Genomic DNA, 13,571 nt, shown 5'->3' with positions numbered 1-13,571 from the left:
ACATAGTTGAATGTGCTGACAACAAAATCACACAAAAATAATCAATGGAAATCCAATTTATCAACCCATGGAGGTCTGGATTTGGAGTCACACTCAAAATTAAAGTGGAAAACCACACTACAGGCTGATCCAACTTTGATGTAATGTCCTTAAAACAAGTCAAATTGAGGCTCAGTAGTGTGTGTGGCCTCCACGTGCCTGTATGACCTCCCTACAATGCCTTGGCATGCTCCTGATGAGGTGGAGGATGGTCTCCTGAGGGATCTCCTCCCAGACCTGGACTAAAGCATCCGTCAACTCCTGGACAGTCTGTGGTGCAACGTGGCGTTGGTGGATGGAGCGAGACATGATGTCCCAGATGTGCTCAATTGGATTCAGGTCTGGGGAACGGGTGGGCCAGTCCATAGCATCAATGCCTTCCTCTTGCAGGAACTGCTGACACACTCCAGCCACATGAGGTCTAGCATTGTCTTGCATTAGGAGGAACCCAGGGCCAACCGCACCAGCATATGAACTCACAAGGGGTCTGAGGATCTCATCTCGGTACCTAATGGCAGTCAGGCTACCTCTGGCAAGCACATGGAGGGCTGTGCGGCCCCTCAAAGAAATGCCACCCCACACCATGACTGACCCACCGCCAAACCGGTCATGCTGGAGGATGTTGGAGGCAGCAGAACGTTCTCCACGGCGTCTCCAGACTCTGTCACGTCTGTCACATGTGCTCAGTGTGAACCTGCTTTCATTTGTGAAGAGCACAGGGCGCCAGTGGCGAATTTGCCAATCTTGGTGTTCTCTGGCAAATGCCAAACGTCCTGCACGGTGTTGGGCTGTAAGCACAACCCCACCTGTGGACGTCGGGCCCTCATACCACCCTCATGGAGTCGTTTTCTGACCGTTTGAGCAGACACATGCACATTTGTGGCCTGCTGGATGTCATTTTGCAGGGCTCTGGCAGTGCTCCTCCTGCTCCTCCTTGCACAAAGGCGGAGGTAGCGGTCCTGCTGCTGGGTTGTTGCCCTCCTACGGCCTCCTCCACGTCTCCTGATGTACTGGCCTGTCTCCTGGTAGCGCCTCCATGCTCTGGACACTACGCTGACAGACACAGCAAACCTTCTTGCCACAGCTCGCATTGATGTGCCATCCTGATGAGCTGCACTACCTGAGCCACTTGTGTGGGTTGTAGACTCCGTCTCATGCTACCACTAGAGTGAAAGCACCGCCAGCATTCAAAAGTGACCAAAACATCAGCCAGGAAGCATAGGAACTGAGAAGTGGTCTGTGGTCACCACCTGCCGAACCACTCCTTTATTGGGTGTGTCTTGCTAATTGCCTATAATTTCCACCGGTTGTCTATTTCATTTGCACAACAGCATGTGAAATTTATAGTCAATCAGTGTGGCTTCCTAAGTGGACAGTTTGATTTCACAGAAGTGTGATTGACTTGGAGTTACATTGTGTTGTTTAAGTGTTCCCTTAATTTTTTGGAGCAGTATATAATATGAATATATATATATATTTACATTTTTTTTAAATATATATATATATATATATATATATATATATATATATATATATATATGGGGGATTGGAAATAATGCAGACAATTACATTGATAGAAGCCACAATCTATGTGCAATATTAAACTCCTCTACCCTTTAAAGCTTGTGTGATGATTTTCTGTGAAGAACATGTAAAATAACACATTTTCATTGAGTGCACACTGTGCACCCCCTACACATGTATATTACATATGTGGTGTTCAGGTCCACTGGACCCCCCTACACATGTATATTACATATGTGGTGTTCAGGTCCACTGTGCACCCCCTACACATTTATATTACATATGTGGTGTTCAGGTCCACTGGACCCCCCTACATATTTATATTACATATGTGGTGTTCAGGTCCACTGTACCCCCCTACATATTTATATTACATATGTGGTGTTCAGGTCCACTGTAGGTGAAAACAAGTAAAAATGAAACAAAAAGGTTTTCTGTGTGCCTGCACTCTGTCTTCCTCATCTCCGGGCCTGCTGTTTCAACATAGCACCAAGAACCTGTCTGTCTCCCTGCCTGTCTGCATGTCTCCCACTTTTGTTGCACTCTTTACCCTTTGTAGTGTGTGAAACTACAGTGTCTTGCAGGAACCTGCACAATGTTATAACAACACATTATTTCAATACATTATTATGATAAATTGTAAAAAAAATATATAGTATTTTCCCTCACTCTACCCCAGCCAGGTGCAAATTGGGGGAGGGCCACAATAAATAAATAGCTTTGCATGTGTGGCTGCTTACAATCAATCAGTATAGCAAAATAATCTCTGCTCAGAGGGCCATAGACATTTTTTTTGCAGAGAGAGAAGCTAGTGTGGAAGGAGCGTCTTCCACTTTGGAAGATGAAGAATTTTCAGAATATGAGGATCATGTCTCTGTCAATTCAGAGTCTGATAGTGAGTTGGAAGAAGAGGTTGAGATTGACCATCAGCCAGCCACAGGACCAGCCCGTCAGCAGCCAGCCACAGGACCAGCCCGTCAGCAGCCAGCCCCAGGACCAGCCCGTCAGCAACCAGCCCCAGGACCAGCCCGTCAGCAGCCAGCCACAGGACCAGCCCGTCAGCAGCCAGCCACAGGACCAGCCCGTCAGCAGCCAGCCCCAGCCCGTCAGCAGCCAGCCCCAGGACCAGCCCGTCAGCAGCCAGCCACAGGACCAGCCCGTCAGCAGCCAGCCACAGGACCAGCCCGTCAGCAACCAGCCCCAGCCCGTCAGCAACCAGCTCATCAGCAGCCTGCAGTAGAAGAAATATGGATGTCAAACAATTGTGAAATTGAATGGTCTTCTTGCACAAGGAATGAGCCACCCCACATGGCTGCCAATGTGATAAGGATGCAACCAGGGCCGAGGTGGATGGCAGTTACTCATGTGTAGGACATAAAGTCTTCTTTTGAACTGTTCATCCCAGACACCATGCAGAAAATCATTCTGGACTGCACTAATTTGGAGGGAAGGTGTGTTTTTGGAGAGAGATGGAAGGAGATGGACCAAACTCATTTACATACATACTTTGGGGTTCTTATCCTTGCTGGTTTTTTCACATCCATTGGGGAATCCACAGAATCCCTGTGGGATGCAAAAACTGAGAGATACATTTTCAGTCCAACAATGTCTCTGGAAAACTTCCACATTGTTGCCAGGATTATCTGCTTCGATAACCGAGACACCAGACCAGCTCGGCGGCAAAGAGACAAGCTAGCTGCAATCAGGTCAGTGTGGGACAAGTGGGTGGACCGCCTTCCCCTGTTTTACAACCCACGGCCCAATGTTACTGTTGATGAGCAGCTTATGCCATTTAGGTGCCGCTGCCCCTTCAGGCAGTACATACCGTTTAAACCCATAAAATATGGAATCAAGATCTGGGCTGTCTGTGATGCTGCTTCTGCATATGTGTGGAACTTGCAAGTGTATATGGGGAAGCCAGATGAAGGATCCCCTGAGAAGAACCAAGAGATGCGGGTTGTCCTGGATGTGACACAGGGACTTCGTGGCCACAACATCACATGCAATAACTTTTTTACTTGACACAAGCTGGGACAGGAGCTCCTCAAGGGGAAGCTGACGATGGTAGGAACAGTATAAATAAACAAGCCAGAGCTCCCACCTCAGCTGTTGAATACATGGAACAGGCCTATAAATTCCTCTAAGTTTGTGTTCATGGCCGACATGTCCCTAGTGTTCTGCGTCCCGAAGAAAGACAAAAATGTTGTACTCATGAGTACGATACATATGGATGGTAGAATCTGTGGCCAGGAACATCGAAAAACAGACATTATATTGGATTACAATGCCACAAAAGGAGGGGTAGACAATTTAGACAAGCTGGTGACAGCTGCAAAAGAAAAGCCCTACACTGGTTACTTGTGATATTTTTCAATGTCTTGGACATCTTGGCGTACAATGCGTTTGTCATCTGGATGGCGTTGAACCCAGATTGGAACAGAGGGAAGCTCCAGAGGTGACGGCTCTTTCTCGAGGAGCAGGGCAAGGCATTGGAAAAACCTCTAAACCAAAGGATGCAACATATCCCAAAGACCCCAGCTTTTGCAGCCATCGTGGGGAGGATTCAGGAGGAGGATGCTGGTGCCCCATCCGGCCGACCCACAGAACCAACAACTCCAATACTGGAAGTAAGTGTGAGTGATGTTGCATTTGTGTGTCTGACTCTCCTACATTGCCCTGTGCTAACTATATATGTGAGTGAGTGAGTGAGTGAGTGAGTGAGTGAGTGAGTGAGTGAGTGAGTGAGTGAGTGAGTGAGTGAGTGAGTGAGATGTTAGTAAAATTCCTGAACTAAGTGTTTTCATCATTCTAGGTTAAATAAAAAGAAAACAGAAGAAGCGCTGCGATGTGTGTGGACCAAAGAAAGACAGGAAGACACAGTACATATGCATGAAATACATTTGCAATATACACACAGTGAAACTCTGTACCTCATGTGGTGTGTAGACTGGCCTTAATTTGTGTTCAATGGGGCTCATTTATCGTTTGTCCTTCCAAGTTGTTCAGTTCAAAGCAATAAACATCAATAGTGATGAAAACCTTGTTTCATTTATATTTGTTCAAGATTAACATAATTTATTCCACCCATGTCTTGATTATAATAGATTTTTGTTGACAAAAATCAAATTTTATGAGAAAAAAAGAATAGCGCTTTATTGATAAATGCTGTCTAGCAGAGGTAAATGACAAATATTAACCATGTACGCTGTCTAAATTGCTTGTAATTGATATAAGTCAACATCTAAGTATTAAATATTTGTATGTAAATTGTTATGGCTGTATTGATTTTAAAAACCCTATAATGTTGTGGGTCCATCAGAGATGAACACCACACACCAGAAAACATGAACACCACACACACACACAAAAAAAACTCCCCCCTCCATATAATCTAAAAGGCTAAACTGATCCCAGATCAGCTCTCCTACTCTGAGACACTTTGTGAATATTGACCCTGGACTGTGGTTTCATGTGTTTAGTTTAGTTCAGTTTATTCAATTGTATGATAAAAAATGTATCAGTATAGTAGAGTATGCCAGTAATACAAAGATGCGTTTCTGCCAAAAGGTCCCGGTCCCTTAATTCAATAGGGTCAAGGTTCAAGCCAAGGTTCAGTTTATCTGTGTATAAAAATACATTGAAATGCTGACTGACAAATGACCTCACCATTCATACAGTATTGCAGGCTGAAGCTACAGTCAAAGTCTAGCCGTGTGCGTATGTGTGTGAGTCACTTGCGGTTTTGCCTCACAGCTTGGGGATGGAAACTATCATTGAACCTGGTGGTCTTTAGGCTGCTGTACAGCTTGACGGACCATAGAGGATGGAACATTTATCATCCTATATTTGGGGTTCTGAGATAAAACAGCTTTAGAAAAATTGTCACGTATACTCCCTCTCCGGCGCTCTAGGTCACCAGGCTGCTCATTATTACGCACACCTGTCACCGTCGTTATGCGCACCAGCGCCTCATCAGACTCACCTGGACTCAATCACCTCCCTGATTACCTTCCCTATATCTGTCACTCCCTTTGATTCCTTCCTCAGGCGTTATTGTTTCTGTTTCAGTTTCATGTCTTGTTCATGTTTCTTGTTTTGTATAATGTTTTGTATAATGTTTTGTTTATTTATTAAATATTCACTCCCTGTACTTGCTTCCCGACTCCCGTTACAGAATAACGCCTCAACTAAGGGAAGCATGAGGGAGTGTTTTTGGTGTTGGAAGGTGAGGTCGGGTCCGGGTGCCGCTGCCGGAGCAACTGAGGATGCCTCAGCCGGCTCGTCAGGGTCACAGTACTTGTTTGGCTGGACAAATGTCTGTTGCCGAGGCTACCGAGGATGCCTCAGTTAGCTCGTCAGGCTTTCATGCCTTAGCTAGCTCACCAGGTTAACAAGACTCGGTAGGCTTCTTAACAAGACTTGGGGCGGCAGGTAGCCTAATGGTTAGAGCATTGGGCCAGTCATCACAAGGTTGCTAGATCAAATCCCTGAGTTGACATGGTAAAAATCTGCCACTGAACAAGGCAGTTAACCCACTGTTCCTAGGCCGTTATGGTAAATAAGAATTTGTTCTTAACTGACTTGCCTTTTTAAATAAAGGTAAAAAAATAAAAATAATAATAAGAAAAGCTTGGCAGGCTCCCACGCCACAGCCAGCTTCACCTGGTTTGTCAGGTATCTGCGCCTCAGCAGAGGCGACCGGTCCACTCCTGGTCCCCGGAATCATCCCTTTGGTCGGCGTCCTGTGGCTGGAGCCGCGTGTCGAGGAGGTGGTACCATCAAGTATACTCCCTCTCCGCCGTTCTAGGTCACCAGGTTCCCGCACTCCAGCCGGTTCGTCAGGTTCCCGCACCTCAGCAGAGGCGACCGGTCCACTCCTGATCCCCGGGATTGTCCCTTTGGCCGTTGTCCTGCGGCTGGGGCCGTGTGTCACGGAGGGGGTACTGTCACGTATACTCCCTCTCCGGCGCTCTAGGTCACCAGGCTGCTCATTATTACGCACACCTGTCACCATCATTACGCGCCTCATCAGACTCACCTGGACTCCATCACCTCCCTGATTACCTTCACTATATCTGTCACTCCTTTTGGTTCCTTCCCCAGGCATTATTGTTTCGGTTTCCTGTCAAATCAAATGTTATTGGTCACATGCATGTGATTAGCAGATGTTATTGCGGGTGTAGCGAAATGCTAGTGCTTTAGCTCCGACAGTGCAGTAATATCTAACAAGTAATATCTAACAAATTACACAGCATATACCCAATACACACACATCTAAGAAGGAATGAATTAATTAAGACTATATACATATGGATGAGCGATGTCAGAGTGGAATGGACTAAGATACAGTGAATAGTTTAGTACAACAGTCTATACATATGAGAACTAATGCAAGATATGTAAGCATTATTAAGTGAATGAGATACCGTAGAATAGTATAGAAAGCAGTATATACACATGAGATGAGTAATGCCAGATATGTAAAGATTATTCAGTGACTAAGATACCATAGTATAGAATACAGTATATAAGTATGAGATGAGTAACACCAGATATGTAAACATTATTAAAGTGAGTAGTGTTCCATTTCTTAAAATGACCACTGATTCCTAGTCTATGCCTATAGGCAGCAGCCTCTAATGTGCTAGTGATGGCTGTTTAACCTCTCTGGGCTCGGTGGGACGAAATCGTCCCACCTACGTAACAGCCAGTGGAATCCTGTGGCGCGTTATTCAAATACATTAGAAATGCTATTACTTCAATTTCTCAAACATATGACTATTTTACACCATTTTAAAGACAAGACTCTCGTTAATCTAACCCCACTGTCCGATTTCAAAAAGGCTTTACAACGAAAGCAAAACATTAGATTATGTCAGCAGAGTACCCAGCCAGAAATAATCAGACACCCATTTTTCAAGCTAGCATATAATGTCACATAAACCCAAACCACAGCTAAATGCAGCACTAACCTTTGATGATCTTCATCAGATGACACACCTAGGACATTATGTTATACAATACATGCATGTTTTGTTCAATCAAGTTCATATTTATATCAAAAATCTGCTTTTTACATTAGCATGTGACGTTCAGAACTAGCATACCACACGCAAACTTCCGGTGAGTTTACTCACGATAAACGTTCACAAAAAACATAACAATTATTTTAAGAATTATAGATACAGAACTCCTCTATGCACTCGCTATGTCCGATTTTAAAATAGCTTTTCGGTGAAAGAACATTTTGCAATATTCTAAGTAGATAGCCCGGCATCACAGGGCTAGCTATTTAGACACCCACCAAGTTTAGCCCTCACCAAAGTCAGATTTACTATAAGAAAAATGTTATTACCTTTGCTGTTCTTCGTCAGAATGCACTCCCAGGACTTCTACTTCAATAACACATTTTCGTTTGGTTCAAAATAATCCATAGTTATGTTCAAATATCCTCTGTTTTGTTCGTGCGTTCAAGACACTATCCGAAGTGTAAAGAAGGGTGACGCGCCCGATGCGTTTCGTGACAAAAAAATTCTAAATATTCCATTACCGTACTTCGAAGCATGTCAACCGCTGTTTAAAATCAATTTTTATGCCATTTTTCTCGTAAAAAAGCGATAATATTCCGACCGGGAATCTGTGTTTTAGTACAAAGAGAGAGAAAATAAAAACATGGGGTCGCCTCGTGCACGCGCCTCAGTCTCATTGTCCTTTGTTAGACCACTTACCAAAGGCGCTAATGTTTTTCAGCCAGGGTCTGCTTCGACATCATTCAGCTTTTTCCCGGGTTCTGAGAGCCTATGGGAGCCGTAGGAAGTGTCACGTTACAGCAAAGATCCTAAGTTTTCAATAAAAAGAGTCAAGAAGCCCAAGGAATGGTCAGAGAGGGCACTTCCTGTACAGAATCTTCTCAGGTTTTTGCCTGCCATATGAGTTCTGTTATACTCACAGACACCATTCAAACAGTTTTAGAAACTTTAGGGTGTTTTCTATCCAAAGCCAATAATTATATGCATATTCTAGTTTCTGGACAGTAGTAATAACCAGATTAAATTGGGTACGTTTTTTATCCGGCCGTGTAAATACTGCCCCCTAGCCCTAACAGGTTAACAGTCTGATGGCTTTAAGATAGAAGATGTTTTTCAGTCTCTCCGTCCCAGCTTTGATGCACATGTACTGACCTCGCCTTCTGGATGATAGCGGGGTGAACAGGCAGTGGCTTGGGTGGTTGATGTCCTTGATGATCCTTTTGGCCTTCCTGTGACATCGGGTGCTATAGGTGTCCTGGAGGGTGGGTAGCTTGACCCTGGCAATGCGTTGGGCAGACCGCAGCACCCTCCGGAGAGCCTTGTGGTTGCGGGTGGTGCAGTACCAGGCATCTGTAAAATGTTGTGAGGGTTTTAGGTGACAAGCCAAATTTCTTTAGCCACCTGAGGTTGAAGAGGCTCTGTTGCATATTCTTCACCACACTGTCTGTGTGGGTGGTCCATTTCAGTTTATCAGTGATGTGTACGCCAAGGAACTTGAAGCTTTCCACCTTCTCCACTGCGGTCTCGTCGATGTAGAAAAGGGGGTATGCCCTCTGCTGTTTCCTGAAGTCCACGATTTCCTGTTTCCTGAAGTCCTTTGTTTGTTGATGTTGAGTGAGAGGTTCTTTTCCAGGCACCACGCTCCCAGAGCCCTCACCTTATCTCTGTAGGCTGTCTCGTCATCGTTGGTAATCAAGCCTATTACTGTTGTGTCATCTACAAACTTGATGATTGAGTTGGAGGCGTGCTTGGCCACGCAGTCATGGGTGAACAGGGAGTACAGGAGGGGGCTGAGCACGCACCCTTGTGGGGCTCCAGTGTGGAGCATCAGTGAATTGGAGGTGATGTTTCCTACCTTCACCAGGGCCACCCATCAGGAAGTCCATGACCCAGTTGCACATTGCAGGGTTCAGACCCAGGGCTTTGAGCTTAATGTTTTTAGCACATAGAAACCCATTGAATTACAGATTCATACATTGAAAAACTGATAGTCAAAAAATGTATCTGAAGAAAGATTGTTTTAAAGTGTCTGACCCATATTTAGCACCCTTTTTTTGGCACTAAACTACTTCTATACAGTACTTCCATGATTATTTTTAACTGGTACCGGGCTACCATCAGACGAGTCTTGTGAGGCTTGTGGGCGTCCTAGAACAAAACAAACGACATATGTGTGTTTGTGAGAGTCTCACCTTATTACGCTCACATATTAGTGTGTAGCCCAAACTGTTCTGACGCTACAGACTGAAATTTGTAGATCGGCACGGACTTCAGACGAGTCCCGTGATGTTTGTGGGGGTCATAGAGCAAAACGGAAAACATCATCTCGTTCGTGACACTGGTGTACCAGACACCCCTGCAAGGGGGATATTAGTGAACAAATGACATGATCAAGGGTACGATGGCGCCAGCGCAATGAGTGTATCTTACTCAGGGGTTCAAAAGCTCATATCAGACTGAGAGCCTAATGCTTCTTATGTAGTTCTTTATGAGTTTTAGTTTAGAAAACGATCTCTCTGCAGAAGCGATAGTTACAGGGATGGTAAAAACAGCTTGATTGCAGTAGCAACATCAGGGAAACCATATAAAGGAAAAAATATGAACTGCAGAGGAAGTTCTGGGGACAGGTCATCTAGATACTGGACAGCCAATGAATTGGCAGATACAAACGATAATTATATTTAGCAAACAACAGTTCTCGACAGATTCAACAAAAAAAGCAGTTTGTGATTTCTATTCATACTGGTGAACCGGCGTTTGAGTTGTGTGGTTGCAATATCAGCAGTCTCTTATCTCTGGTAAACACTATATATACAGAAGTATGTAGACACCCCCTCAAATGTGTGGATTCAGCTATTTCAGCCACACGATAGGTAATTCCAAATTAAAAGTAAACTTGCAACAATATAAACAAAATGCTTACCTTGCAGGAGGACCCAGAGAAACTGCGTTGAGAGCCAGTTTCATCATAGTGCTTGATGGTTTTTGCATTTTACTGACCTTCATGTCTTAAAGTACTGATGGACTGTGGTTTCTTTTTGCTTATTCATTTTTTTTTTATATATTTTTTTAATGTAAACTAACCTTTATGTAACACATTCTTAAATAGCTCTTCTTGCCATAATATGGACTTGGTCTTTTACCAAATAGGGCTATCTTCTGTATACCGCCCCTACCTTGTCACAAAACAACTAATTGGCTCAAACGCATTAAGAAGGAAAGAAATTCCACAAATTCACTTTTAATAAACAAAGTAGGCACATTTGGGCAGTCTTGGCCTTTCTCTTGCATTTCAAAGATGATGGTACAAAAAATACAAAAAACAGTTGGTTTTTTCTTTGTATTAGTTTTTACCAGATCTAATGTGTTATATTCTTCTACATTCCTTTCACATTTCCACAAACGTCAAAGTGTTTCCTTTCTCATGGTACCAGGAATATGCATATCTTTACTTCAGGGCCTGAGCTACAGGCAGTTAGATTTAGGTATGTCACTTTAGGCTAAAATAGAAAAAAAGGGGTGGATCCTTAAGAGGTTTATTTAAGATTTGTATTTTATTTACAATGACGGCCTACCAAAAGGCAAAAGGCGTCCTGCGGGGATGGGGGTTTCGGATTTAAAATTCAAATAAATTAAATTAAAATATAGGACAAAACACACATCACGACAAGAGAGACAACACTACATAAAGAGAGACCTAAGACGACAACATAGCATGGCAGCAACACATTACAACACAGCATGGTAGCAACACAACATGACAAAAACATGGTAGCAACACAACATGGTAGCAGCACAAAACAGGGTACAAACATTGTTGGGCACAGACAACAGTACAAAGGGCAAGAAGGTAGAGACAACAATACATCACGCAAAGCAGACAAAACTGTCAGTATGAGTGTCCATGATTGAGTCTTTGAATGAAGTGATTGAGCTAAAACTGTCCAGTTTGAGTGTTTCTGGCAGCTTGTTCCAGTCGCTAGCTGCAGCGAACTGAAAAGACGAGCGACCCAGGGATGTGTGTGCTTTGGAGACCTTTAACAGAATGCGACTGACAGAACGGATGTTGTATGTGGAAGATGAGGGCTGCAGTAGATATCTCAGATAGGGGGTGGGGCCTAAGAGGGTTTTATAAATAAGCATCAACCAGTGGGTCTTGCGACGGGCATACAGAGATGACCAGTTTACAGAAGAGTATAGAGCGCAGTGATGTGTCCTATAAGGAGCATTGGTAGCAAATCTGATGGCCAAAAGGTAAAGAACATCTAGCCGCTCAAGAGCACCCTTACCTGCCGATCTATAAATTACGTCTCTGTAATCTAGCATGGGTAGGATGGTCATCTGAATCAGGGTTAGTTTGGCAGCTTGGGTGAAAGAGGAGTGATTACGATAGAGGAAATCATGTCGAGATTTAACTTTAGCCTGCAGCTTTTAAATGTACTGAGAGAAGGACAGTGTACCGTCTAGCCAAACTCCCAAGTACTTGTATGAGGTGACTACCTCCAGCTCTAAACCCTCAGAGGTAGTAATCACACCTGTGGGGAGAGGGTTCATGATGTTGGTTGAGAGAAGGCCAAGAGTGTGCAAAGCTGTCATTAAGTGAAAGGGTGGCTCCTTTGAAGAATCTCAAATATAAAATATATTTTGATTTGTTTAACACTTTTTTGCTTAATACATGATTCCTTTGTGTTATTTCATAGTTTTGATGTCTTCACTACTATTCTGAAATGTAAAAATAAAGAAAAGGAAATAGTAAAAATAAAGAAAAACCCTTGAATGAGTAGGTCTGTCCAAACTTTTGACTTGTACTGTACATACAATACATACATACGTACACATACATAACGCAATAGAAATACCGACATACAGTATTCACATAGACAACGATAAAGCACAACACAACACAATATGAGCCTGGTTCATTTCAGTAATGAGGCCCTGTACCCCATTTACAGTTTCTACTTCAATGTATCAGGTGGAGTTATTCACCAGCTATAGAGTGACTTGTTGTTTATGTTTCTAAGACTGCAGGGTGGGAGATGCAACAATGGCCTTGAGAACAACAGGAAGTGTGTTGATGGTCTTTCTCTGGTCTGTAGCAGGTATGGTCTCATTGATAACTTGATATGTTTGTCAATGTACAGACATTTGTAAAATGTGAAAATTACATTTGCATTTTATTATTCTGGTGTGCTCTGTTAGGCGTCTCCACTTCACTTTAAATAGTTAAGCATCACTCAGTGAGGTGTGAAAGATATCTCTGGTTTCCAATCACACTCAAATCAGCAACTATGGCAACAAAGTGTGGACAAACCATGCTGTCAGTGTGAGCCAATAGACCTTGACTTAATGTAATTCCCTTGTTTTCTGTGACTGTTTAGTGTTTCTGTGGCTGAATGGCTGGAGTGTGACATACACCACACAGAGTATTTGTGCCTTGAAGGGGTCAACAGTGAAGCTGACCTGTTCTTACACATATCGCATTGGTCATAAAGTCACATCAACCTTCTGGTTCACTAAATGGGGGACTGGTGTAGAACCTGAAGATCTGGGTCAGGACCCAGAGTATGCAGGTCGTCTGGAGTATCATGGGGATAAGAAGAATGGTCACAACCTGATAATCACAGACCTGAGAGAGAGAGACTCAGCTGAGTATAAGTTCAGATTTAAAACAGATCAGAACGGGAAATATATTGGCAGTCCTGGAGTCACTCTGTCTGTCACAGGTACAGTTACATTCAATAAAGCTAAACTGTTGAATTCCATTTAGATTGGGAAAATTGTCTTGGTTTGTGTTTATGTCTGTATAACATAGGATTTCTTCCATCTTTGTATTAGAGTGATAAGTCAGTGATAAAGAGATTTACAGTGATATTGTTTTTTCTCCAGGTCTTCAGGTGAAGGTGACTGGTGGACATCAGGATAAGACACTGACCTGTATCACCACCTGTACTCTGACTGGTAACCCCACCTACATCT

General features: G+C 43.5%; 1 protein-coding gene across 1 annotated transcript in view; it reads left to right on the top strand.

The window, feature by feature from the left end:
• The window catches only part of LOC115185798 (titin-like), a 62,797-nt gene that overhangs the window by 5,055 nt on the left and 44,171 nt on the right, over positions 1–13,571 (top strand). The window contains exon 2 of the mRNA XM_029745807.1: positions 12,617–12,694. Coding sequence (XP_029601667.1) covers positions 12,640–12,694 — 55 coding nt within the window. The 5' untranslated portion in view covers positions 12,617–12,639. The remainder of the gene's footprint in view (positions 1–12,616; positions 12,695–13,571) is intronic.

Source organism: Salmo trutta, unplaced genomic scaffold, assembly GCF_901001165.1.
Source record: "Salmo trutta unplaced genomic scaffold, fSalTru1.1, whole genome shotgun sequence".
In the NCBI taxonomy this organism is placed as follows: Eukaryota; Metazoa; Chordata; class Actinopteri; order Salmoniformes; family Salmonidae; genus Salmo; species Salmo trutta.
Note: the sequence above shows the minus strand (reverse complement) of the source record. Positions and strands in the feature narration are given on the sequence as shown.